Source organism: Artibeus jamaicensis, unplaced genomic scaffold, assembly GCF_021234435.1.
Source record: "Artibeus jamaicensis isolate MK-2021 breed Jamaican fruit bat unplaced genomic scaffold, CSHL_Jam_final contig_2259, whole genome shotgun sequence".
In the NCBI taxonomy this organism is placed as follows: domain Eukaryota; kingdom Metazoa; phylum Chordata; class Mammalia; order Chiroptera; family Phyllostomidae; genus Artibeus; species Artibeus jamaicensis.
Window position 1 is genome coordinate 2,320,554 of NW_026521468.1, and position 25,674 is coordinate 2,346,227.

Genomic DNA, 25,674 nt, shown 5'->3' on the forward strand with positions numbered 1-25,674 from the left:
GGATTAATTCAGTATTTACAGTTGGGGAAATAAAGGTTGAGATAGTTGAAATGACTTACCGAGGCACAAAGTGAGAAAACAGAGATGTAAGGATTTGAACCCAAGCACTTATTTCCAAAGCCTCAGCTCCCTACACCTCTCTGCCTGTCTTCCCCATTACACTATCTCCACAGCTGCTTCAAGTTCCCCCACATCACATAGACTGACTGAAACCAGAGAGTCAAAGCACTTCCCACCAGAAAGTTACACCCACCGTCTCCCATTCAGACCTAGAGACCACTGGGGGGAAGGGACAACACAGGACACATGACAAGAGCTTCCCCCTAATTGCCATCACTGTTTTAATCACACCTCTTAGGTCTCCTAGATCTTGCAAGGTCTCTTCCCTTTTCCCTCTTTCCCTTCTCCAGAAATCTACACTTCCACGCAGACTAAATCAAAGGCATGGTACTTTAAACTATGTTCTGGCCAATGGCAGGTGAGTATGAAAGTTTGTCAGTCTTCTCTCATTTTTCCTCTAAACAGTCTTGTTACAAATGGTCTTCTGCCCTGACTGGTGTGGCTCAGTGGACTGAGTGCCGGCCTGCAAACGAAAAGGTCACCGGTTTGATTCCCGGTCAGGGCACATGCCTGGGTTGTGGGCCAGGTCCCCAGTAGGGGGCGTGCCAGAGGCAACCACACACTGATGTTTCTCTCTCTCTTTACCTCCCTTCCCCTTCTCTAAAAATAAATAAATCCTGTTTTAAAAAATGGGTGTTCTGCATGTACCCAGCCCCTTTATTCTCCTACTCCACTTACAACTCCCAACCCTGGATGCCCCTCTTGAACTACACTTTGCCCAGACTTCTGGATGGAGTTCTCAGGGAGTAGAGGAGAGAGGATAAAGAACAGGAAGCCAAGAATCCAAAGGGGAAGTCAGACCAAACGCACACACCCTCAGACTCCCTCCCTCTGGGGCCTCTAAAGCACGCACAAACCCGAGACACGAGTGATGGTTAAAAAAATTTGGGTTTTTATTGTTTTTGCTAAACAATACTAAAAAAAAATTCATTTTGAAGGCAGGGCTTGAATTATTTAATTTTGATCCATTTATTTAATTAAAAAAAAGGGGGGAAGAGATCATGGCCAAAAAAATAGTAGTGAACCCCCACCCCACCCCCAAGCTCTAGCCAGTCACACGAGCGTCGCCCACACCGCACTCAGTGCCCGACACCGAGGTGGCCCACTCGGCCCCAGTGGACTGCCCGGGAGGCACGGGGCGACGGGTGCCAATTTCAGCTCTCAGCAGGTTACTCGACCCAGACAAACTGGTGGGCTAAAGTCCAGAATTCTTTCCAGGTTCTCTGCCCACTGGCTGAGCACATACAAACTCTCATAAGCTTGTAAAATTTACAGGGAGTGGGGACGGGCATCAGAGTAGGAGGCTGGCAGAAGAGAAAGTATAGGCAACCCAGCCTTCTTCTGGGCTAGTGACTCTGGGTGCATACTTAAAGAGAGGTCAGGATAGGCGGACTCCAGGTTTCTGATGAAGGAGTATCACCCCTCAAGGAGGAGTGGAGTGTGCCACGCAAAACAGTTTTGCAGAGGACACTGGAGAAAGGTCAGCTGACTCTCCCATCTAGGAGACCAGGGAGTGCTGAAGAGGTCCTTCTAGTACCGTGAAGTAAGAGAAAAGACAGGGAGAATCCTGAGCTTTCGGCCCAATGTGAGACTGGTGCACACATAGAAACTGAAAACTGACAGCCACCAGGAACCCTCAGAGCCGACTCTTATCTGAACACACTGGCTCCGCCAAGTGCTGCCAGATTCTTGCTGTGAACTAAGTCAGGTTAGTTGCCTGACTATGGGTGGTGGGGAGGGCAATACGTTTTCACTTTCAGAAGGATGAGGTGGGAAGAGTGGCCATGATCTAGTAAAAAGAGACCTGCAAGAAGCAGAAAATATTTAGAGAACATTTTAATATATATTTTCATATATATATTTAAAGTTAAGAAAAATAAAACTAATTCAAGCCATGCCCTGTGCAAAAAAAGAAAAAGAAAAAAAGAAAAATTTAAAGTGAGACCTGTCTGCTGTTCTAGTCTCAACTGAAGTATCACAGTCAGCTTGTTACTTTTATTTTGGAAAAGATGTAGAAGTTTCTTGTAGAGGTTTCATTCAGAAGGCAAATGTAGCCACTTATAAAAACAGAATGGCAGGGACAGACTAGGAAAGGAAAGTCAGAGGTGAAAGGGCAGAGCCAGAAAGAAATTTTCAAAAATGAAACTAACAAGGTGACCGTTCCAGAGGGGGCTGTGAAAAGGACATGGTGGACCGAAGTCTGCTAGTCAAGTAATGGTTCAACTTTTAAATTATTCTCTTGTTCTTTTTTGTTGGGTGTTTTGTTTGTTCAAGTCTAAGATTTGGAAATGCCGACCCTTTGTTAACAAGAGCCAATGGGAAATACAGGATCCCTTCCCTCCCCCGGCCTGCTTCCGCTGGAGCCACCACCATCGCCTCCTTGGCTGGATGCTGGGAGAGCCCTCCGTGGATGTGGACTCAGGATGACAGGGCAGCCTCCTTCTGTGGTTGCTGGGCTTGTGAACGCTGCAGTATCTTTTGGCTTTCCACATCTCTAAAATGTTTTTCAACCTGAAAGACACCAGTCAGTTGAGGTCAGAACAGGAGCCAGGCACGGAGGGCCTCTCAAACCGTCCGTTCCAGGTTTCAACAGCCCCAGCCCAGCGAACCAGCCCCCGGGGTCACTTGGGTGCCTCTGCCCTTGCTGTCTGTGGGCTGTTCCTGCAAGGCAGGTGGGGGTCTCCTCTTTCAGTCACACTTTTTGCAGCTTCAGCTAAGATTGGATAAAAGAAGGTGAATCTATAAACTAAAACAGAAGTTGAAGAGAGATTATTATCATTCGAAAATCCCTCTCCCCTCTTCATACAAGTGCAGAACGGAACGCTGGTGGGGGATTATAGTCTTAAATTTTTTACATCCACAATGTTGGTCTTTCAACGATTTTTTATAAATGCTACAACTCAATCTAAGAAGTCACATGCCATATGCAGGGTCAGGGACGCCAGTGGCAACTGATTTATTCCCACCAGCCCTTCCCGAGAAGAATCCAGGCTGAGATGAGAGGAATTCCAAAAAGCCCCACACAGAGGGCCACACTGCAAACGACCGCTCACTTTATTCTGTTACTATCCGGTGGTTCCACCCCCGTGGGAGTGTCCAAGCCACAGCCACAGAGCAGCGCCCTGCAGGGAGGCAGAGAGGCTAAGCAGGACCGCTCGGCTGTGTTGGTGGCAGGGCCTGCAGCGCACTGTCCTGCCCTGAGGTTGGAGGGTGAAGGCCAAGGGTGAATCACCCTCTACCTAAAGTCTCATGGCTCCTTTACTTACTATTTTGCGTACATGGCTCAGTGCACTCCCCTCTTTGCCTTTACAGTTTTCCACTTGATATGGGGGTGTAATAACAACTTCTTCCATGACTATGATGTTTTTTTCTTGCCATTTACAGTCTTTAATGCTGGAAGGAAAAAAGAGCAGATGAAAGTTATCTCTTGCGGGCACCCCATACCTCCTGCTGACCCCAAGTTCCCAGCTCACCACTCAGCCAACACTAGCCAATAGGGAGAGTGGCCAAGAAACACTTCCTGGGCACCACTGGCCAGGAACAGCAGTGAAACTGATGCACGTTTACTCTGAGGAAGGCCCAGAAGTGTTGCTCTGAAGCATTAGGGGCCTTAGGAGGGAGATATAAGGGGACTAAATGACAACGGAAAAAAATATAACAAAGATTATACATATATATTTTTAAAAAGCATTAAGGGCCTGGAAAACCATAGCAAACTTGCTAGCAGCCTTAGAAGTCCAAACCAAATTGAGTTACAAATAAGAGCTAGGCTCAGGCCACTAGAGTCAACTTAAGTAGCAGCCCAGGGGTTAGGTAGGGGTTGGTAAGCTTTTTATTATGTAAAAGGCCAGAGAGCAAATATTTTGAGCTCTGAAGGCCATACCATCTCTGTCACCACCACTGAACTACGCCACTGCACCAGAAAAGTAGCCACAGACGACGTATAAACAAATACGCAGATCTGGCCTGCTGGCTGTTTGCCAACCTTCACGCTAGGGGGACATGGCACTTTGGGGGAAAACCAGAAGAACGAATTCGCCGTCATTCCCCATCGTATTGTGATCTGTGCTCTGCCAAAAAGGGAAGCCGCTCCCCAAACCGGTCCCTCTCCATCATCAGACAGCTGGGCTCTTGCCAGACCGGGAAAACCCACTCCAGTTCACACTCGGGGAGCCCAGGACAGCTGACACTACGGAGAGCTCCTTCACACACCTGTGAACGTTCCGATACTCCCACCACGGCCACAAACGACTCTAATGCCAGCTGCCATCTGCGCACCAGACCCAGGTGGTTAAACAGGGTAACAGAAGGCAGCAGGGGGGCGGGGGGGTGTCAAATGTTTCAGTTTTTCAGCAACTAGGGAAGCGAGTGGCGAGTCAAATGACTTCTGCTGTGACAAAACATCTTTCAGAAGGCGACGACAGGCGGCCTTCTGCTCTCCTTAACGCCTTGTGTTTACCTCAATGTACAACCGAGAAGGGTAAAACAGATACAACTTTTCCTTAATAAAATTGCATAAACTTTTAGAGAAAGGTACAAGATGAAAATAATAAAAGACAAAGAAATCACTAATTCTAAATTCAGAACTACTAGGTCTGGAAGGGACCTGTAGGGGTGACCTAATCCAAAACTAAGTCTTACAGAAGAAACCGCAAACGGACACCCACGGAAGACAACCTGTCCATGATTACACCGTTCCTCTGTATGGAATGGCAACAGGCACCCACAGCCCTGGGTGCCGAGGTGCTATCGACACACCGCCCAGCCTCCCTGGTGACTTTCAGGAACACGACTACCCGAAAGTCCGCCCCAGAGAGCACAGCCAGGCAGCATTACCCCAGGACGAGGGACCCCTGTGATCCCCCAACTCACGTCTTGTGAATGGTTTGGAAGAGCTGCTGGCCCTCTAGGGAGACACCAGCACTGATTGCATAGGCCTGGCTCAGTTTCTCCTCCTTCTCTGTCCGTGCTTTGCTGGCAAGCTAGAGTGGGGGAGAGAAAAGAGACTTAGAAAATCATTCGTCTTCATTCTTCCCAACAGACAGGACCAAAGTTGAAGAAAGAAGGCCGGAAAAGACAGGTTTGGGGTAGATTCAGTTTTCTCAGCGATCAAAAGTGAAACAAATACACAAAATATTCCTGAACAGTTACTGCTTTTCCTGGCAAAGATTCCTTCCTTCCGATATTATGAATGCCTACCATGTGCCAGACACTCACTGTGCTGAGCTAAAGATACAGCTCAGAAAAGGGCAAGGGAAATAGACTCTAAACAAAAACACAAACAAAGCAACTTTACACAGTGGTGAGTGCTAGGAAGAAAACAGGGCAGAGCAACGTGATAAGAGTGTAACTGGGGATCCACCTGATGGGAAGGGGATGATGGTCAGAGGTAAAAGGTCACACGAACATTTCTGTGAAAGAAGAGAACTAAGACTACTTGTCAGCCACTGCTGGAGCCCCGTGTTTAGAAATTAACATCTACCACACCTTCGCAAAGCAGACTCAGAGGCTCTAAAGACTCTGCCTTTCTAGCACCGTGATCCGTGCTCACACAGGAGCCAAGACTCAAGTGAACCTGACCATGGACACTGCCCACCTTCAATCTGAGCAGAAGAGCGCCCCTGCTCTTTAGAAAAAGGGTCTGCTCGCCACCTCGTATCTGTTCCTGAACTGCCCTCTAGTGGGACAATCACAGGCTGATCAAAAGAAACTCAGAATAGGCAACACTTCCCCACAGGGCTGGGGCCCTGTCATTCCTGTGGCTCCTCTAATACATTTATTTACTTATTTATTTATTTTATTTTTTAGAGAGCGGAGAAGGGAGGAAGAGAAACATCAATGTGTGGTTGCCTCTGGTGCACCCCCAACTGGGGACTTGGCCCACAACCCAGGCTTGTGAATCGAACTGGGAATTGAATCAGCAACCCTTTGGTTCACAGGCGGCGCCTCAATCCACTGAGCCACACCAGCCAGGGCTTCTCTAATACATTTTTGATCCCCATGGAACACTATTGGTTACTATAGGTTTGAAGTACAAATGTGTTTTGAGTGTGAGACAAAACGAATAGGCTGGACAAGATGGCCAAAATAAAATGAAAGAGAGATAATGCATCTGAAAGTCAAATGATGTGGAGATTTCCGCATGTATGAACAGCATCGTGTGCTGATGCCGTAGCATACTAGAGACATGTGCACAAACACACAACTTGTTGTGAAACACCAGCTCCTTCAATACAAAGAGAGGTAATCATACCTCCAACACATTCCCAAAGTACCTAGATACTTTGAATTCTTAAACATCTGTACTCTGTTTTAACAGTGACCCTTTCAACCAGGAACCAAACATCATTCCACACGGGAAAAGTAAGCAAAGTGTCTTAACTGCCTGCTGGTAAAATGAAGCACTTCACTGAGGTGTGGGTTTGACTGTGAGGATGAAAAACGGAGGCCTCCATTAGGTTCTTAGGAACTGGGGAGTCTCATCCCTGCCTCTGAACTTTAGAAGACTGTATGAGGGAGGAAGGGACCCGAGCACAGAACAGCCAGCTCAGACACACTGTCATCTCGGTCTCCCCAGGCCAGAGAGGGAAGAAAGGCCAAGACTCTGTGGGCGGTTTGAAGCCAGAGCTCCGTTTTCACAAGGTCCCCAGGACGTGAAAACAGACAGAGAGCAGCAGTAAATCATCGTTCAAGCCGGGTCCTGCCACTTGGCCCCACCAAGCTACAGCTTCACAAAGAAAAGAAAACCCAGGGCTGACAGCATTCCTTTGAGCACTGGCAATCCCCACTGAAGCAAGGAAGCCTCGCGGCTTGAAAGCACTCGCTTTCTTCAGAAAAAGAACCGCTGGTGGTATATGCTGAGTAGCGACAAGCAAAGTTTACTCGGTCATCAAGAAAAGCCCGGTAACAAGGAGTCTCCTTGACTCCCACTTTCCCGCCAACCGTGCAGAATGTCTGAAGTCTCCAGGGAAAGAAGGAAAAACTGGAGGACAGCAGAGCTTGCCTGGATTAACCAAGCTCCTGCAGAGCTCCTGGGAAGCACCTGGTGGTCAGGCAGATGTTTACTCTGCAAGCACACAGGAGGATCTCACTTTGAGGTCTTTTAAAAAATGTTTATCCCTGAAAACCAAAAACATCGCCCAATGTTGGGTCAGACAAAGTTGCTCCTGTGAAGCTTGTGTTAACTAGACAGTCTGGTTACTCAGAGTAAAATATCCTCATCACCTACACAGTAGGTTAAAACATAACATCACCCATTCAGTAAGAGAGAGAGTCAGCTCAGGGAAGCCAGGCATTTATGCAGAATGTTTAAGAATGGAACTTACAAATTAAGCCAAAAGAGGGCAGTGAGGGGAGGAGGCTGACAGAGGAGTCACTTCTGAATTTCTGCTAGAGGCAGAATAAAATGGATATAAATCTCAGCCAGAAGTGATTATTTTGGACAGCCTGCATAACAGGAACACAATAGTTATAGCACAATTATTTCAAAATACACCCCTACCCCTGACCCTGATACCAGTTGCACAATCTCTCCTAAATGCTCTGAAAGCAAAGCAGAATAGGTCATTCTCCATGTCAACTCATAGTGCAAACAGATCCCAAAAGCCAAATGATACAAAGAAAAACCCACGAAAAGCAGTGTGAGCTGACAGCATCTCAATCTGCTCCAACATCCTCAACTCCCCTCCCTGTGCCTGCAACTGTGTGCTTTGGGAGGGTTGAGACTCACGCAAACCCTGAAACCTCCAGCTGTCAGTTTACATACTATATTTTCATGGCAATCTGAAAAATGCTAATATCTTATATTCAACACATCTCCTTTCACCGGGAAGTTGTACAGGGTACATTTCTTCCACAGAGAATCCCATCAACTAGGTCTGAAAAAAACTAGCCTCACAAAAAGAATCAAAAAGTGTTTCTTCTCGGGGGACTTCCGGCCAAGATGGAGGTGTAGGTGGAAACACTGTACCTCCTCGCACAACCAAGTTTAAAGGCAACAAAGGTTTAGTAACAAAAATGCAACCAAAACACAGAAAATTGAACTGTACGGAAGTCTGAAAACAACGAACCCTTCAGCCAGACTCTGCCAGACTCAGCCAGACAGGTTAGAGGGGTGGAGTCAGCGGCTGGCAGAATGGGGTCGGGCAGGAAAAATCGGTGGGACTGACCCAGAAGCACAGGCGGCAGTTGGCAGATCCCAGGCGTGGGGTGGCAATGGGCAGATCCAGTGAGGGCACAAGGCAGCAGGCTGACCATGGACACACATTCATGCGCAGATAAACCAGGCGAAGGAGCAAGCAGTGAGACAGACCGTGCAGGCCCCAGTGCCGGGAAGCAGCAAAGGGGACTGCTAATGCCCTTCTCTGACCCCGCCCCCACATACAGCAGCACAACCCAGCGACCTGGGTGGCCCCGCCCTGGTGAACACCTAGGGCTCCATCCCTCATACGTAACAGGCACGAACAGACCAAAACATTATGGCTCAAGAAGAACTCAAAGCCCCAGAGCCCATAACTCTAAGCGACCAAGAAATAGCCAACCTATCAGATGCACAGTTCAAAACACTGGTGTGATCAGGATGCTCACAGAACTGGTTGATTTTAGTCACAAATTAGAGGAACAAATGAAGGCTAAACTAATTGAAATGAAGGGAAATGCACAAGAAACCAATAGTACTGGAAAGGAAACTGGGACTCAAATCAAGGGAGTAGACCAGAAGGAAGAAAAAAAATGACCAAACAGAAAAGGATGAAGAAACAAGAATTCAAAAAAATGAGGAGAGACTTAGGAACCTTCAGGACATCTTTAAACGTTCCAACATCTGAATTATAGGGGTACCAGAAGGGGAAGAGGAAGAGCAACAAGTGGAAAACTTATCTGAATAAATAATAAAGGAGAACTTCCCCAATCTGGCAAAGGAAATAGACTTCCAAGAAATCCAGGAAGCTCAGAGTCCAAAGAAGTTGGACCCAGGAAGGAACACACCAAGGCACATCATCATTACATTAGCCAAGATTAAAATGAAGGAGAGAATCCTAGAAGCAGCAAGAGATAAGGGGACAGTCACCTACACAGGAGCTCCCATCAGACTGTCCGCTGATTTCTCAAAAGAGATCTTACAGGCAAGAAGGGGCTGGAAAGAGGTATTCCAAGTCATGAAATCCAAAGACCTATACCCAAGATTGCTCTATCCAGCAAAGCTTTCATTTAGAATGGAAGGGCAGATAAAGTGCTTCTCAGATAAGATAAATTCAAGGAGTTCATCATCACCAAGCCCTTCTTATATGAAATGTTAAAGGGACTTATCTAAGAAAAAGAAGATAAAAAATATGAACAGTGAAAGGACAGCAAACTCACAGTTATTAAGAACCACACCTAAAACAAAAGCAAACTAAGAGGACAGCTAGATCAGGAGCGGAACCACAGACATGAAGATCACATGGAGGATTAGCAACAGGGGAGTGGGAGGAGGAGAAGGGGGGAGAAGGTACAGAGAATAAGTAGCATAGATGGTAGGTAGAAAATAGACAGGGGGGAGGGCAAGAATAGTATGGGAAATATAGAATCTAAAGAACTTGAGACACGTGCACATAAACTAAAGGGAGGAATGGTGGGGGAGGGGTGTGCAGGGTGGAGGGGAATGAAGGGGGCAAATAGGACAACTGTAATGGCATAATCAATAAAATATTTTAAAAGTGTTTCTTCTCAAAATTGGGGGTGAGAGGAGAGGGAGATTATCTTGTTCTTTTTAGACATGTTCCCCAAAAACCGATGCAAACATGGATAAGCGCATGGCCGCTGTGGCTCAAGGTTGGAGCGTCCTCCTGCAAACTGAAGGGTCGCAGGTTCGATTTTGGTCAGGGCACATGCCCAGGGTGCGGGTCTGTCTCCAGCTGGTGTGTGTGCTAGAGGCAAATGATCGATGTTTCTTCTCCCCACTTCTCTCCCTCCTTTTCTCTCTCTCTAAAATCAATAAGCATGTTCTTGAATGAGGATTAAAGAAAAAAAAAGTGGATAGCCCTGGCTGGTGTAGCTCAGTGGATTGAGCACAAGTCTGAAAACCAAGGGATTGAGGTTCGATTCCCAGTCAGGGCACATGCTTGGGTTGCGGGCTAGTTCCCAGCAGGGAATGCACGAGAGGCAACCATACATTGATATTTCTCTCCCTCTCTCCTTCCCTTCCCTTTCCCCTCTAAAGATGAATAAAATCTTTTTAAAAAAAAGTGGATAAGCCTCCTTTTGTGAAGCTCAAGTTAGCTGTTATACAGATCTAAATTTCCCCACATTGTATTTCAGTAAACGAATGTGTATCTGTAAATGGTCCTTATTCCAAATTAGTAAGTTTATAGTATTGTCAAACTACCAGAAGGAACCAATAAGCTGGCCTTAGGGAAGAAGGTGGGAAGGGCGCCAGGACTGCGATAGTTAAATGCAGTGACGGTCACCATACCACACCCGTGTCTCAATGCCAATCTGTTGGCTGCTGGCCGCTCCTGATCAAAACTAAAGTACTAACTGCTTAGAATCTCAAAGAATATTAAAGGCACCAACTTCAAGAGTATGACTGGGCCCTGGCTGGTGTAGCTCAGTGGATTGAGCACGGGCCTGCGAACCAGACAATCGCTGTTCAATTCCCAGGCAGGGCACATGCCGGGGTTGCAGGCCGGTTCCCTGCAGGCCACTTCCCAGCAGGGGATGCACGAAAGGCAACCATACATTGTGATGTTTCTCTCCCTCTCTCATTCCCTTCCCCTCTAAAGATAAATAAATAAAAAATCTTTAAAAAAATTATTAAAAAAAAAAAGAGTATGACTGGCTCAGACAAAGCAAAAAGCACAAACCTACAAATACTTGTTACTAATGTGCATGTGAATCAACTGAGATGACCGCACAAGACAACACGTGCTTAGCTGCCTCTTCTTTCATTCTGTATGTTTCCCAGTAAAAACAGTTATTCCCAGTCTACTAACCTGTGCTTCCTCCTGGGGCCATTTTATACGTAGTACTTGATGTGGGCAACAAGAGAAATGTGCATGAACTTGACACCAAAGCACATCAATATTAAAGACTTCTAGTCATGCCTGCTGCTGGCTACCCCTTGAGTCAATGAATTAATAAACACCAATGGCACACACCTCTTCCTGTACTAAGTGACTTGGAGTAGAGGAAGCAGCCATGACAAAATCCAAACAATACACACTTCATCTCGTTAATCAGTCACCGGTTGAGCCATCTTATTTCCACACACCCAGTCCAGGAAAGTCCAGGTGCTGTGGGAGACCCAGAGGGATTCTTCCTATAAGTATTTAGCTGTGACAGCTGATACAACAAGGGAAGCAGAGCCTGGGGAGGAACCCACTGGATGTGACCTACTGACTCTGATGAGCCACTCACAATTTGTCTTCTCTCTGTGCTCGGGCCTTCCAACCAGCTGCCCTTACCGAGGGGTTAGCAAGCCCAGCAGCTGCTGCCCTGGAGCTGCCAGTGCCGCCTGCAAGGCCTGGTGGGGCTCAGGGGTGGCAGACTGGAGCAGCCCACAGCAGCTGGCACGCTAAGAACCCATGCTTGCTCTGGCTATTTCAATTCTGGGGTGCACTCTTGGAAAGCCCTCATCCTTTGCAACAAAGCAATCTCTTACAAAGTGTTTCTTCCAACTACCAATACCCCCAAGTCTTCTAGTTTCCCTAGCTGAAAACTCCTATATGAACATTTCTAATAAAATACTGTTCTTTATAACCTTGGATAGTGGAGAACTCAAAAAATATAGTATCCCACTCGAAGTTGTGTCCTAGAATACATAAAAATAAATGAAAACATTGAATCAAACACTGGAACAGTAAGCCGAAAAGGCCTGACAGTGAACACTAAAATTCTACGAGCTAGACTTGTTCAATGAGAGCTTACTCCACGCTGGGCACAAAGCTACATTTCACATGTATTAAACATTTTATCTAAGCCCTCACTGGTGTGGCTCAGTGGATCAAGTGCTGGCCTGCTAATCCAAAGGTTGTCAATTCAATTCCCAGTCAGGGCACATGCCTAGATTGAGGCCAGGTCCCCAGTTGGGGGCGTAAGAGACAACCGATGTGTGTTTCTCTCACACATCGATGTTTCTCTCCTTTTTTCCCTCCCTTTCCCCTCTCTGAGAATAAATAAATAAAATCTTAACAAAACAAAACAAAACAAAAAACCCCAGCAACAACAAAACAAAACATCTTCTCTGCAAGAAGAGAAGTCCCTATGAAATAGGGACTAAAATTACTCCTACTTAATGGATGTAGAAACCAGGCACAGCTGTTAAGAACTTGCCCAAGTTTACCAAGCTATGCAAGTGGGAGAGTAGACCCTAACCCAGTCTGATTCCAGAGACTGTGTCCTTAACCCTGCACTCTACTTGAACAGTTCCATCAAAGAGGAATAAGCCTCAATTATTGTTAAAAAGTTATCAATTTGAACGCAAAAGAAAAAGTTATTTTACTCTTCAACCGAGGATATGTCTATTGATTTTAAACAGAGGGAGGGAGAGAGGGAGGAAAACACTGACTGGTTGCCTCCTGTATGTGCCCTGACAAGGGATCAAACCTGCAACTTCTGGTGCATGGGATGATGCTCCAACCAACTGGCCAGGGAGAAAATATTTTTTAAAAAGGAAAAATGTCTCAAGACTCAGCCTCCACTTTCTCTTTTTATCAGCATATTCTAGCATTTCCATCAATGTCCCCACAGAACACAACTGTCTACCTTTCAGTGAAGGGTCTCTTCTGAAAAGGACCCCAGTCTCACCCTAAATGTCAAGGACATTCTTCATTTCTTTTGTTAAAGGTAATCCACAGCACCCTGGCTGGTGTGACTCAGTGGATTCAGAGCTGGCCTGTGAACCAAAGGGTTGCCGGTTTGATTCCCAGTCAGGGCACATGCCTGGGTTGCGGGATGGCTCCCCAGTTGGGGGGGAGATGTGCAAGAGGCAACAGCACACTGATGTTTCTCTCCCTCCCTTCCCCCTCTAAAAATAAAATAAACAAAAGCTTTATTTTAAAAACAAAAAAGGTAATTCGCAGGAATGTTTTCAAAAACACATCCTGTGAGAGAAGCATTTCGGGTCCATTCTGATGGGCAGTCCCTGGACCCACCATTTTCTGACATACAAGACTACAGAAGGTAAGTCAAGCAACCCTCCTACACGTGAATGTCAAGATGCTGAGCCCTGGCCAGGTGGCTCAGTTGGCTGGAGCGTCATTTCAGATTCCAAAAGCCTGCGGGTTAGACCCCCAGCAGGAGCACGTATGAGAGGCAACCAACTGATGTTTTTCTCTCACAAAATCCCCCCCCCACTCCTCTCTCTAAAATCAGTAAATATATATCCTCAGGTGAGGATCTTTTTCAAAAAGGTAAAAGAAGATATGCTGATTGCTTTGAGCCCAGTGGCCAGAGCACCAGCCTGATCAACCCAGTGCAAAGCTGCCATCAGGCACAGACCAGCACCCAGTCGGTCAGTGCCACAAGCAAAGTTCTCCCTTCCACATGGTTTGAAACAAAAACTAGTTGGCAGCAAAGTCAATAGTTTTTGCTAACTTATTTGCAATGACATCACCAAGTGTATTTGCAGCTATAATCGACCTCCTGGGCACCAACAGAGTAATTTCCTAGCCCCGAGACCCTGAACCCAGTACTGGCTCTGTCACTGAGAAAACTGGCTGGGAAATAAGTTGAAATTCGACTGTAACAACCTACCTCTGAAGTATTCACTCAAATCAGCCACGTCGCCCAGGGCTGTGAGGACTAAGGGCGGTAACGTGGTGAAAGCACTAGGAAAGCTGTAAGGCACTATACGAAGTACTAGCTGTCAACACTATCACTACACCATCATCATTATTAGGAAGAAAGTAGCCTGTGGGTCGTTTCAGAAAAACACATATACTCCAACCTCCCTTTAGCTAATGAGGGTAGAGTTCTCCCTTCTGGTTTCTCTAAGAGCTGCTAAAGAGGCTGTAAGTCCTACACGGAGCACTTTCTAAAACCTAACTGAAATAAGCACATTGAAAATGTCTTGACTTTGTGTGACGAAATGGGGGCTCCACTTACGGAGTGAAGTGTTGATTTTATTCGATAATAGTGATAATGCCACAGCTGTTGCTCCCTGGACTCTGAAGACAGCAGAGAAAGCGAAGCAAACACAACAGCAGCCCCCGCCCCCAAAAAGAGGTTGCGGCTCAAATCCCTGCCCACCACTCACTAGCTTGCTGAGCGAACCTGAGCGAGACGCATCACCTCTCCTGAGCCTTAGTTCATCTGGGGCCCATCCTGAAGGGTTATTTTTTAAATTTTTATTTATTTTTAGAGAAAGAGAGGAGAAGGGTGGAGGGAGGGAGATAGAAACACAGATTTGCTGTTCCACTTATTTATGCATTCATTGGTTGATTCTTGTACGTGCCCTGACTGGAGATTGAACCCACAACCTTGGCATGTCAGGACAATGCTCTAACTGAGCTTCCTGGCCAGGGCCTGAAAGGTTATTGTTGGGAGTTCAGTAAGGCATATGGTTGACCCCTGAACAACACAAGTTTCGGTTATATGCAGAGTTTGTCCAACTGACCCACACAGTTCCGCATATGTGGACGGCCACTGTGGTTATATCCGCATTTTCAACTGCCGGGGAGGTTGCTGCCCCTACCCCCCCGCTGTTTCAGGGTCAACTGTAAAGCACCTGACACCGACAATGGCACCTCCAGTTTGGCTCAATAACAGAAAACCAAGTTTCTGAGTTGAAGAGATGAACAAACTGAGCACCTTCTAAATCAGCTCGATTATATTAACTTCCCTGCCTTCATCTAATAAATTACCATTTATTCTTCAAGACCCTACCCCGTTGTTACACCTGAGAAGCCTTCCCTAAGATGCCCACTACTTGATGCCAAGAGTGGGCAAACAGCAGCCTGTGAGTCGAATTCAGCCACGTTCTCAGTTAGGTTTTACGGGAGTGACGGTGCCCATCCGTTTACACATTGTCTGCAGCCGCTTTCGCTACAGAGGCAAAGCTGGGTGATCCTGACAGATAACGCAGGGCCCACAAAGCCCAAAATGTTTACCGAAGGGACCTTTACAGAAGAGTCTGCTGCCCCGCTCTGTGCTGTCACAGCCCCCTGCCCACACCTCCATCGACACCCAACTGCCACCGTGTCACCACTCAGATAATTGCTGCTGCCCTCACCAGTCCCAACAGGCCTGAGTTCCTGAGGGCAAAGGCAGTGTCTTACCTACCCTAACATTCCCAGCACCTGGGGGGAGGGGGGGCAGCGACAGGGAAGGTGGGTGCAAGGAAGAAACCCTGACTATTAGTGATTCACAGAACTGACAGTTCCCAGAGGTTAAGTGACTAGCACAAGGTCACACAATTCATTAGCAGCCCAGCTCTAAAAAGACCCCAGTTCTTTCAAACTCCCCACAGTCTACCACACCACACTGTTAGCTCTTGGGTTAGAGCCTTTCAATTTTCTAGTCGAGGTAAAACCTGCTTCACCCTCTAGGACAGTTTCTGGTATTAACCTAAGCTAGTCTCAAAACTCCAATGCTAGGACAACTGCACCATTTCCCCCCACCCATGCCTGTTCTCTGCCAGGAAAATTAAACCAGTTAAATGTCCCTTTCCTAACACCGAAGAGATGCCACCATTGACCCAACAGTGCAGTCCTTGTTTTGAACTGTCTCCATGTCAGAGACACCAAGTCCAGAAGTGGCTGCAATAACACACCATGGCACAGCTCTGCCCGGGCACCCGGGCTCAGCAATTGTCTTTTCAGGAGGACAGGAGCTCTGATAATCATGATATCAAGACTCCCAGACCCCCATGATATCAAGAAAGCCCTCTTCAGCCCTGACTGGCATGGCTCAGTTGGTTGGGTGTCGTCCCACAAAGCAAAAGGTCGTCAGTTCAACTCCCAGTCAGGACACATGCCTGGGTTGAGGGTTTGGTCCCTATCAGGGTGGGTAAAAGAGGCAACAGACTGGTATTTCTCTCCCTCTCTTTCTCCCTTACCTTCTCTCTAAAAAGATAAATAAATAATAAAAAATGTAAAAAAAGAAAAAAAGCAAGCCCTTGCCCTGGCTGGTGGGGCTCAGTGGATTGGGCACTGGCCTGCAAACCCAAAGGTCGCAGGTTTGATTCTGGGTCAGGGAACATGCCTGGGTTGTGGGCCAGGTCCACAGGTCAGGGCGTGAGAGGCAACTGATCAATATGTCTCTCACACATCAAGTTTCTCTCCTTCTCTTTCTCCTTTCCTTCCCTTCTCTCTAGAAAGAAACAAAATCTTTTGTAAAAAAAGAAAGAAGAGAAAACGAGCCCTCTTCTGAACCAAATTCTTGACCTGACGCAGGACGGTCTCCCCGGGACCTGCGGCACCGGGTCAGCAGCGCCGTGCACGAACTGAACTGGGCCGTCGGCCCCAGCCTACAGCACTGCACCCCAACGTGGCTCTGCCAGCTTAACCCCAGAGTCTGAACGACGCTGAATGGGACCTGCTCTACCGCTCCGACTTCACTCGACACTACCACTACCAAGCAGTGCGGGGCTCCTCCTCGCCCCCGCCGCATCGTCCTACCATGTCCATAGGGAACAGCTGCCTGCCCAGAGTCGGGTGCAGAACTCACCGGCGGACTCTAACCTGGGAGTGTAGCCTTTATCAAGTGAGATAACAAACAGGTTAATAACGGTTATGTGTAACTACATAACTGTTATACACTAGTTTCTTTCTTTCTTTTTTTTTTTTTAAGATTTTATTTATTTATCTTTAGAGGGGAAGGGAAGGAGAGAGGGAGAGAAACATCAATGTATGGTTGCCTTTCATGCGTCCCCCTGCTGGGAATTGGACTGCAGGGAACTGGTCTGCAACCCAGGCATGTGCCCTGACTGGGAATCGAACCGCGATTGTCTGGTTCGCAGGCCCGTGCTCAATCCACTGAGCTACACCAGCCAGGATAACTGTTATACACTATAGTTTCTAAAAGCCAGAAAAATTTTTAACAAAAAAGTCTTGCTTTCACCCTGCCTAGTGTGGCTCAGTGGTTGAGTGCACGTCTGTGAATCAAAGGGTTGCTGGTTCGATTCCCAGTCAGGGCTCGTGCCTGGGTTTCGGGCCAGGTCCCCCATGAGGGACACATGGGAGACAACCACGCATTGGTGTTTCTCTCCCTCTCTTTCTCTCTTCCCCTCTATAAAAAATGAATACATAAAATCCTTAAAAACAAATCTTGCTTTCACTAGACAAGCAGGTATTTCCCTTCCTACATTTACACATATGAATACCCCCTGCCAGTACACACACACCAAAACCTGCGGCGGCCAGGTTATCCCATTAGCCTTGCGACAGCTCCGTACCTTAACACAGTAGGGTCAAAACACACCGTCAAGGGCCTAGCTAACAGCGTAAGTCCACGAACACAGGCCACAATGCAGTGTCTATCAGCTCCCCCAGGAGGCTACTCATACTTGAGGACTAACCCTCGAATAACCAGAGTCCCACAGGCTATGCTCAATCTTAGCTTTGAAAGTGGTGGGACTTCCTTCGGTGTGCTATCACACCTAACGGTAAAGTACGGATGTCCATTTCTTTTCAAAGTGAACTCTGTGCCTCTTCCACTTTCTCAGCCTTACCAGGCCCCTCCGCGCACTCACCAATCTCCAAATATCACGTTTATCCAAAGGCAGCCAACTCATTCCCCATTACCAGGAACTGAAGATGATCAGATCTTCAAATCTCTTCCTAGTTCCATCGGATCATTCACTGTATCCTCGTGAGGTTTAAACAAGTAATAAAACAATACAAGAGGCTGACAGTTTGTCCATGGATTTCAATTTTCTGTGCTTTGTCCCTTTTCCTGCCTCCCTAACACACAAATGTGTCCTCCAGAAAGTGCTCTCAGCAAAGTAGTAAGACTTACATCTCACTCAATGCACTAGATGAATTTATCTGAACAAATGAACTCGTCATACACTTGTCTCGGCTGCATCCATGAGCGCTTTCCTCGGAGTCTCAGCGGTGGAAAGCACAGCCTCCTAGGTCCTGGGACGGCCCACTCTAACCTCCAAGTACTCAGGCAAGTGCTCACCTAACGATGCCACATCGGAACACTGCCCTGGAAATTCAAGTTAATTCTGGACACCAACAAGAAGTCTCTTATTAAAAACACCTCTTAATTATAAGCTATTACATATTAATGGTATCCAATACAACTCTGATGTTCCCCAACCTTGGGTTGGCAAGTTCCAGTATCTGAATGAATGTGGGTCCGGTGCCAGGAAAGACTGACACAGTCATAGCATCGATGCTCTCGGCTGCATTCCCATCACTGCACTGCCACCCTTTCCCCCTCTTGCCCCTTACTCCGTAATTCGGGAACACCAGATGGCTACACGCAGCTGGCATGGGAGAAGAGAACTAACATCTGCTAAGTCCAGTCAACTGGACCAGTCCTCATAACAACTCTATGAGACAGGTACTAACACCGCCTCATTTTTCCAGTGAGGAAACTGATGCTCAGCAAGGCTAAATGGCAGAGAAGTGACTTTAAAGACTTGTCTGCGCTGGCTGGTGTGGCTCAGTGGATTGAATGCAGGCCTGCGAACCCAAAGGTCACTGGTTCATTCCCAGTCAGGGCACATGCCTGGGTTGCAGGCCAGGTCCCCAACTGGGGCATGCAAGGCAACCAACTGATGTATTTCTCACACATCAATGTTTCTCTCCCTTTTTCTCGCTTCCTACCCCCTCTAAATAACTAAAATCTTTTTTCTTTAAATTGAGAGGGGAAAAAACCCGACTTATCTGCTTGGTTCCAGTATTCCTCTAGTGTTGTTTACAGACTGGCCCTGACCACACAACGCAGACGTGTCTCTCTGAAACATTACTCAGGACCACAGATATTTAGGTGCTCGTTTCACGTCCCCAACTACCGCGTCAGCTCCCTAGGCTAAAAACACAGCAACAGGAGAAACACAGAACCCTGCCGTCAAAGTATCAGATCTGAGTTCAAATCCCAGCTCTATTACTGCCGGTTGTATGACCTCGAGCTAGTGACTCATCCTGTCTGAGCCTCAGTTCACTCTTCTCTGAGCCGGTGATGTACCCGCCCCGTAAGAGCCACTGCTGGCGTTGAATGAGATGTCTACCGATGGCTAGTTCGGGGCGTGGCACGTGCAAGCATCAGCTCCCACACCACTGGTCATATAATCTAGAACCAGTCACATAAGCAGGTAAGACTACTTTCATCGTCTGTTAAATTAAACGGAAAAGAACACACTCTCAAGACCACTGAAAGCTGCTGTGAGGATGAAATGAGATGTGTCAAAGGTCTTCGGAAACTACAAAGCACTAGAAAGAAGTAAGGTAAGGTCCCCAGCTCACTGCAATGCCTTCTCCAAAAACAGATTTCAGTAAATGTTTGATAAATGCTACATTAAAGAATATTTTGTTAATGTTGACATGTCCCAAATCATCTTTTATTTTAAGAGAGAGGGGAAGGAGGAAGGGAGAAAGAGTGGAAGAGAAACATCGATGCGAGAAAGGAACATGGATCAGTTGCCTCTCGCACTCGCCCCAACCAGGGACCGAGCCCGCAACCTGGGCCTGGGCCCTGACCAAGAATCAAACCAGTGACCTTTCGCTTTGTGAGACCATGACCAACCAACCAAGCCACACTGGTCAAGGCCCAAATCATCTTTTGTGAGCACTACTAACCCGTGCACATTCTTTATCCCCCGAAAACCAGGAGTGAAGTCAGTTCACAGGAACTCGTTAAGAATCCCCTTAATTCACCTTACCATGAGGACCCTGGGGCTTTTACCCTCAAGCAATATTTTGGCTTTCCTCATGACAGAGCAAACTAATAAGCCACATAGTAAATAAACTGAACCTCACTTATGTTTGGCTTTGGTGTGCTTTTGTACTTTAATTCAAGTGCTTTTGTCTAACAGTCAGGAAATTTGGAACATTTTAAGAGGTACAATGTTACTGTGGAGAAAATGATATTCAAAACTTCCACCTTATGCAACTCCACTGTCCTCTTCCAAGCTTCCTCTTACATCCCACTGCTGTGGACAGACAGAGGACTTCTCAGCCCGCAGTGAACTGCCAACAGAAAGCAAAACAGGCTCATCTCCAACTGCTAGTTCATACCTTCTCTAGTTGGGCTGGAATTTAGTATTTCCTTTAAAAGGCCTTCTCTTCCATTTCCTGCTGGGTCGGAGTAAACAAATACACAGTTTATATCAACAGGTTCAATTAAACAGAGCAATTTACTACGTCAGCAAGATGAGCCAATATGTGATGGTATCTTCCACCGGAAGTGGAGGTCCCAGACAGTACTCCCCTAGACTGTGAGCAGCAACAGTTTTCTTTCGGGGAACTCGGGGTACTTCGGTTCTTTCTAACATGCTTAAACAATCCTCCATCTTAAAAAACCCGAAGTCCATGCTCTTAAATAAGATGATCTTTTCATGTCATTTAAGCACCATGTTAACAGCTGCCCAGATTAACTGTTTCCAGTGACAGCCCAGCAGGCTCTTCTAACCCTAAATGAGTTCAAGGAGGAATCACACAGCAGCCTTGAAGGTTGGTTTCAAGGGAAACCAATACAGCTTACTCATGAACAACTCTACAACTGGAAGAACTGAAAAGAAATCCAAAGATAGCCCTCCAACCTAACTTTAATTTCTGACAGCCCTTCCCAGCATACCTTTTTCAAGACTTGGCAAGCAGGCCACAAGGTTAAGAAGTCAAGATTTCCGGTATTCCTCAACCTATTACTTCCTGTTGCCTTCTTCAACAAGGGGATAATCCCCTAGCTCACAACAGTGCTAGTAAACAAATAAAACTGACAAGCAGAAAGTACAATCATAAAAGCAAAGATAAACTACAAAGTAAATAACCACCAACTACAGGGCGTGGCCAAAGTCGGTTTACAGTTGTGAGTACATGAAACAGATTATTTTGTAATATTCATTCATTCTTGTACAAACAATTGTAACCCTACTTTGCCCCACCCTGTATTTATATTTGAGGTCAAATGTAAGAGAACATCTTAACGACCCCACCCACCCACTCTGAGCCCTCTCAGATGTGACCTGTGGGTCACAGCACAGACGTCAGTCTCTTTCAAATCTGGAGAAATCATTTCTCAGGTTATCTTTCCTCTACTAATCGCTGAAAGTCATTGATCTAGTAAAAGACTCCATATACCACATAAACACCTAAGAATAACTTAAAATGTACTTCTCTCAACGTACTAGGAATAAACTATTTCACTTCAATCTTTTTAAATCTCTTCAGATAATAAAAGACAACCTAATTAGTGCCTATACTCTAGAAGGAGGTACCTGACCAAGCCAGGACTTCAAAAATATTTATGTTTCTAAGAATGGGATGTTCTGTCCGCAACAGCCTTTAATCTGAAACCCAAGATGCTTCCCAATCTATCCACAGCCATCACTAAAAAAATGTATTTCCCTGGAATCTGCAAAGAAGGGAGTTCTGTATCTGAGGTAACCACATTCTGCTAGCCTCAGTTACCATCCATTGTTTCAGCTGCTCAAGTATTTCCTTGCTTTGCTCAATTCTTAGCAAACACACCACTTTCCCAAGACAGGCAAGAGAATATATGTTATGCCCTGGCTAGTGTGGCTCAGTGGATTGAGGGCCTGCCTGCGAACTGAAAGGTCGCTGGTTCGATTCCTGGTCAGGGCACAAGCCCGGGCTGCAGGCCAGGCCCTCAGTTGGGGGCCTGCAAGAGGCAGCTGATTGATATTTCTCTCCCTCTTTCTCCCTCCCTTCCCCTCTCTCTAAAAAATAAATAAATACATAAATAAAATCTTTTTTAAAAAAGAGAGAGAATACACATTATTAAAAGACTTCTCTTGAGGGAAAAACTTCCATCACACCAATTCAAGAGACCTAGGGACAGATGCTACTAAAATTGAAAGCCTAACTTATTCACTCACCAAATATTTATTGAACACCTACTCTGCGCAATGCTCTATATATTCAGTAATAAACAAAACAAGTGTAGTTCCCATCCTGACAAAACAAAATTTGATGATAGAAAGTAAACAAATGATACACAATTATAATTACCAAAAGGCTATGACTAGGGTGACCTTAGGTCCCAATGCACCCAGGACATGCTGATCTATACTTGTCTCCATGTAAAACACAGAGACCGTCCCAGGATGGACTATAAATGATAAGTCACTTTATCTCGAAGGATAAGCTATTATACGAGAAAATAATGGAGGCGATTACTTTAGCCTGGGTAAGCAAAGACTCCTTAGAAGAGGTGCCATTTCCCTAAGTCCTGATGCACAGGCTCCAGTTGTTTTGGAAGGAGCGTTCAAGTACAGGAGACAGCAAAGGCTACAAGAAGGCTTGGGGTATTATTATGATAATTATTCAATATGAACTTTGGCTGATTGAACTGAAGTGTCAAAAAAGTGATTTGGGGGTTCCCAGAGATCAATTTGTGCATCACAGAGTAAAATATCCTAACTCTCTAATTCTGTTAGACCTCAAAATTCAAACGTAAAGATCATAATGAAGCTCCGGGGCAGTGGTTTAGAGATTTCTGTAGGTCATGATTCTCTGAGAATCTGACAAACACTCTTTACCTTCCTCCCTTCCTACACAGATAGGACAAATATATATTCACATGTGCACGCACACACAATCTCAGGAGTCTCACAGACAACTGCCCTACCTGACCCCACCAACTCCAGAAGTTCGCTAATGGACTCCAGCTTAAAAAAAAAAAAAAAAAAAAAAAGCCCTCTTTCACAAAGGACAAAAGCAAGCTCTCAACTTTACTTCTCTGTTTGGGCATTAATAGGGGTAAGGGAACCAACCAATGAATGCATGAATGGATAAACAAAAATCGATGTTTCTCTCTCACCCCCCCTCCACCTTTCTCTAAAACCAATAAAGAAAAAAGAAAAAATTTCCTTAAAAAAAAAGAAATCAGAAGAAACAATTTTAAGTCAATGAAAAAATGACAATGAATAATGTATGTATTACCAAGAGTCAATGAGACTCCATTTTCCCACCATTTCAGAGAGCCAGCTACCCTCAAGTTCTTACCTTACTAACATTGAGTGAAGCTAGGGGAGGAGGGGTTTCTGTTCGGTCATTAATTATTTCCACTTCTGAAACATACTGTAAGTTTATGAGCAAGATGTCTGCGTGGTTGGGCTTTCCACTGGAAGAGGGACATTCTGGTGAAAAAACAAAGTTAAGGAAAACACGGGCAAGCAAAGCACTGACACGTCCCGAAAGGGACATGGAAAACACAATTCACACAAGGCTTGGGTAAAGGTGTGCCACCAGCAGACGGGCAGCCTTACAAGAATCACTCTCTCCCCATGAAATCTCTGCCTGTCACCTTCCCTCTGTTTAACCTCATAATCAAAAGATCTCAAGCTTTTCAAAGCCACATACAATTAAAATTAGAAGCCACAAAAGGATTTCTGTCACCTTCTCAACCGGTTTTAATGGAAAGGCATAATGTGGCTTTAATGCCTTGTGTACACTCTTTGTCTTGAACTTAAGGAACCACACAGAAGAGGCAATCAATGCTTTCTGGTCTTGGTGTAACACTCCCTTTGGCTGCACAGCGCTCATCACCTTTCCAGATTTGAGAATTCCCATTTTGCAGAGGAGAAAACTATAGACCTACACTACAAAAGAAGCTGACTCAGGTGACCCAGCTGGTTAACCCATTCATTCATTCATTCCACTCAATCTCCAACCATTTACTAAGAGCATACTGTATGCCAATTAAAAGCAGACTAATTCCTCATTCCCAAACCCTTCCATCTAAACCACTAATTTAAAAGGTCCTATCTGGTCCAGGTATAAATTCTTGTATTAAAAAAAAAAAAGCAATTGTTCTTGCTTCCTAAGCTAGAAACCTACAACTAGTGGTTAAATGAATTAAAACCCTTGCCACTCAAATGCAGCAGACTCAGTAGGAAACTTCCTTTTGAAAGATGCTATAAAGGATTACTACTCAACAAAAAAACTTAAGCCCACTTATGGCTCAAATAAAAGGGGAAGGGGTGGTACATTTATTACAACCAGGAAATATTTTGTTTCCAAGACTGAGTTTCCTGGAGTAACTCACAAATCATTTCCACCCCAAAGAAGCAGGCCACCTTTTCCATTCCATGTATCACTGCTACTTTCAAAAGGGGAGGCTACTTCTATGGGACTCCATGTGTGCTCGGCTGAGCATCAGAACATAACTTACTCTTTCACCTGTAACCCACACATCAACATAAGCCCCTGAAAAACGTGGTTCTCTGTCTGAACCAGTTTTCCAATGTAAACATCCCCCGAACAGCAATTTCCAAATGACTGAGAAACCTAAAATTCAGCACTCCTCGGCCCCAATGGCACCACGCAGACACACACGAACCAGCACAAGGAGCCCTAATCCCCAGTTCAGATGTGAACTCTGCTTTTCAGTTACTCTCCCCTCCAAACAGGCAAGGCCCATTTGGTCACCACCCCATCAGCTTTCTTGGACCAAATCCCATCAGTAGACACCCCGATCCTAAACTGCATATTCTTCCCTTGCCCTACTAGCAGTTCCTTACTCTACACACCCCATCCCCACTTGATTTTATCCGCCCCCCTTCTATCCAGGTTCCAATCTCCCAACCCCCTCCCACGACCAGCCCCTCTCCAGATCACTGTGTCCCCTCTCATATCATTCCCCCTCGAAAAGCCATCCCGTGTCAAGCCCCCCTCCACCCACCGACCCCTCGCACGGGGCCCAGCTCCTACAAGGTGGGGGGAGGAGACAGGGTCCCCAAAGAGGATCGAGGGACCCACGAGAGGGGGAGGGGAGCTCAGGGCCGTGCGCATGCGCTCCGGGCGCCGCGGTGGCCGGTCGCCCCTAGGCCCGGAGAGGGCCCCAGCCGCTGCCGTCGTCCCCCACCCTTCCACCACCGCACGTACACGCCGGCCCGGCCTCGGGCTCCACGCACGGAAGGATACTTAAAGCCAGCATTTTGGACTGGTAGTCGAAGGCTACCACCTCGCCCTGCAGCCGCTGCTCCTGGCACGTCCGGCACGACACCTGGCTCCCAACGCTGAAGTACTCGCCCGGAGGAGCCGCCATCTTGGGAGAGCAGCCGCGGCCGGCGGCGGCGGCGGCGGCAGCAGCGGGCGAAAGCCGGGCGCCCAGTGAGCGCCGCGCCGCGACGCACGGCGCGATGACGTCACACGTCGGGGCGTGGTCTGGCGCTGGGTGGGGCGGGAGCCTAGGAGGAAAAGGAAGGAAGAGAAAATAAAGGGGACGCTGAATAATTAGAGTTCACTGTGCGGTACTGTACCCGCTTGGTAAAGTAATTGTTGAGTCCGTTTTAGAAGTTAAAGATGAATAACCTACGTGGAATGAAAAGGGAAAGAAGGAGGGAACTGCAGTCTCCAGCATATCCACGCCTTGACACAAGAGTTTGTTGAATGAACTCTGTATTTCACATGTGAGGAATGTAAGGTCCAGAACACTTAACAC

General features: G+C 46.5%; 1 protein-coding gene across 1 annotated transcript; it reads right to left on the reverse strand.

The window, feature by feature from the left end:
* Window positions 1–317: 317 nt before the first annotated feature.
* Window positions 318–25,358, reverse strand: LSM12 (LSM12 homolog). The gene is made up of 5 exons (XM_037135188.2): window positions 25,155–25,358; window positions 23,235–23,368; window positions 4,993–5,102; window positions 3,387–3,513; window positions 318–2,631 (listed from the first exon to the last, which is right to left on the reverse strand). Exons 1-5 carry the CDS (start codon window positions 25,276–25,278, stop codon window positions 2,539–2,541), a joined length of 588 nt encoding a protein of 195 aa, XP_036991083.1. The 5' UTR covers window positions 25,279–25,358; the 3' UTR covers window positions 318–2,538.
* Between the last annotated feature and the right edge of the window lie 316 nt (window positions 25,359–25,674).